Source organism: Galeopterus variegatus, unplaced genomic scaffold, assembly GCF_000696425.1.
Source record: "Galeopterus variegatus unplaced genomic scaffold, G_variegatus-3.0.2 Scaffold3423, whole genome shotgun sequence".
Classification (NCBI taxonomy): Eukaryota; Metazoa; Chordata; class Mammalia; order Dermoptera; family Cynocephalidae; genus Galeopterus; species Galeopterus variegatus.
This window is the reverse complement of record NW_007729534.1, coordinates 24,724-27,193: the sequence shown is the minus strand read 5'-3', so window position 1 is coordinate 27,193 and position 2,470 is coordinate 24,724. Positions and strand designations below refer to the sequence as shown.

Sequence of the window (2,470 nt, the reverse complement as noted above, 5' to 3'; positions counted from 1 at the left end):
GTGACCTTTGTGACCAGCTCCAACTACACAGCAGACCTGGGGGTGAGCCTGGGGGTCTCAACACCCTTCTCTCCTCCTGTTCCTGTCCTTTAATCCCATCTTTTTTTTTTTTTTTTTTGTCTTTTGTCTTTTTTCTGTGTCCGGCAACGGATCGCAACCCTCAGTGTTGCCCCCGCACCGGACCGGGGACCGGCAACGGGATCGCAAGCCTCGGTGTTGCTCCCGCACCTCGCTCAGCCAGTGAGCGGGAACCGGTCTGTATATGGGATCCGAACCCTCGGACGGGAGCGTCACCACGCTTCCCAAGCGGCGCACTATCCAGTGCGCCACCGGGCCGGCCCTTTAATCCCATCTTGATGCTTGCTAACACCAACTGCTGGGAAGGACGGGGGCAATCAGTCCAACTGTTTCCACAGGTGTCCTTTAGGCTAAAGATGACTAACTCCTTACTTGCCAGGCAATGTGGCTTTCTAAATCCCAGGAGGCCAGGCATAGGGACATGTCATTTGTTCTCAGTTGAATTTTATGCTCCTAATTTAATAGGCTCATAAAATGTCACAGGCCTAAGGGAGCTGAGAGTTCATCTGATCCACGTTTCTCAAACTCGACCAGTTGTCAGAAGCACTAATGGAAGCTTTTTCAAAGTACAAATCTCTGGATTCTGAGATTCTGATTTAGTAAGTCCAGGGTGGAAACCTGAGTTTTTAAAAAGCTTCTCAGTGATTCTGCTGACGAGGCATCTTTGGGGACCTCTGACCAGATGCAGACCCGTGGGTTGAGAATGGAAGGGACAGGCTCCCAGGGCCAGCTGGGGCCACACCACCTCCTCGAGGCCGCCTGACCACTCTGGCCCCTTGGAGACTGTTGAGTTGTGCTGAAGCTGTAAAACCTGGGAGCGAGAAAGTGCCCCTTCTTCAGGGAGCTTGAGGCAAGTCCTGAGAGGAAGTGCCATGGAGAGAGGAACCATCTGAAGAGACTGGAGGAGGAACAGGACATGGGGGGACACATTGCCAATGCTGGGAGCGGCTTGTCAGCCTGGTGTTTCCCATCTCTCAAGGACACCCCTGCAAAGCAGCATGAAGGCTGTGGTGACGCCCACAGGGCAGGTGCAGGCTGTCTTCCGACCCCTGGTAGACTCTGATTCCCACCCTGGGCTCCTGCGTGGATGGGGAGGCTGTGCCCAGCGCCCCGTGCTGGCCTCCTCAGAGGTTGCCAGATGCTTGTGGGCCCTGCGACTGGCATGTCCCTCCTCTGCTTTCTCTTCCTGTCCATGTCTGCCTGCCACTGCAGTTTGGAAGGGGGCCGTGATCACTTGGGAAAGACTACATCAGTCCAAGAGCACCTTTGGAGATGAGCGTTGCTGCTAGAAATCAGTGTGTTTAGGTAACATTGAGCTGCCAGTTGGACACAGGAGCCCTTGCAGCCCAGTCCTGAGCTCCACTTTGCTGTGGGGCTGTGTGCCCAGCATGGCAGCCCGGCGGAGCCTTCAGCCCCCCTGAAGGCTGTGGCAGTTGACCCTGTGGGGAGAAAAAAATGCATCTTCCCAGGGCAAGGCGAGGGTAGACCAGTGACGGGCTACCTGGAGAGGGCCAAGATGCAGCTCGGGTGGGCCCTCCCTCCCCAGAGCCCGCTGCTGCATTGCGGACCTGCTCTCCTTCTTGACTGTTCCCTACGCCGGGGCAGGGGACCTTCAGGTTCTAAGTCATTCTCTGCACCTCCTTGCCTGCTCTGCCAGAAGAGGCCATGAGTGTGAGTGTCCTGCACCGCAATAGTCCCTGGTTCCTGACCCACTTCGACGCTCTCACCCTAGGCTCCCTACGTGGACGTCATCTGTGTGAACAGCTACTATTCCTGGTACCATGACTTCGGCCACCTGGAGGTGATCGGACTGCAGCTGCAAACTCAGTTTGAGAACTGGTACCGGGCCTACCAGAAGCCCATCATCCAGAGCGAGTATGGGGCAGAGACCATCGCAGGGTTCCACCAGGTAAGGAGCACATGGCATTCTGTTCCCTTCATTCCTTGTCTCGCAGCGTTTCCCGTCTGTCCCCAGGACTGAGGCCTCCCTTCGACCATTAGCACGCCCCCCAGCACTCACCCCCGCCCACTGCCCAGGCCTCACCCCCCTATGCTCACCTCCGTCTGGCTTGCTTATGTAGTAGAGTGTGAGAATCTGAAATAACCACGTGTGACTAGTGGTTATTGTATTAAACAGTGCAGGCACATTTCCATTTAAACAGTAAGAAAATCTGTGTCCTACCCTGCCCTCAAATTCAACTTTGGAACTGGAAGAAAACATGGCTCAGTTGAGCAGTTATATTTTCAGTGTATGTCATGTAGCATTTTAGTTCTCGTTGGAAAAGAAAGTCAAAACCACCAGGATTTTGTTCTTTTTTTTTTTTTTTTTTTTTTTTTTGTCTTTTTCCGTGTCCGGCAACGGATTGCAACCCTCAGTGTCGCTCCCGTACTG

The 2,470-nt window shown here is 54.3% G+C and overlaps 1 protein-coding gene across 1 annotated transcript in view; it reads left to right on the top strand.

Moving 5' to 3' along the window:
• LOC103600698 (beta-glucuronidase) overlaps window positions 1-2,470 on the top strand; it is a 10,156-nt gene that overhangs the window by 4,545 nt on the left and 3,141 nt on the right. Inside the window, exon 7 of the mRNA XM_008585017.1 lies at window positions 1,811-1,987. Within this exon, the coding sequence (XP_008583239.1) occupies window positions 1,811-1,987 (177 nt within the window). The remainder of the gene's footprint in view (window positions 1-1,810; window positions 1,988-2,470) is intronic.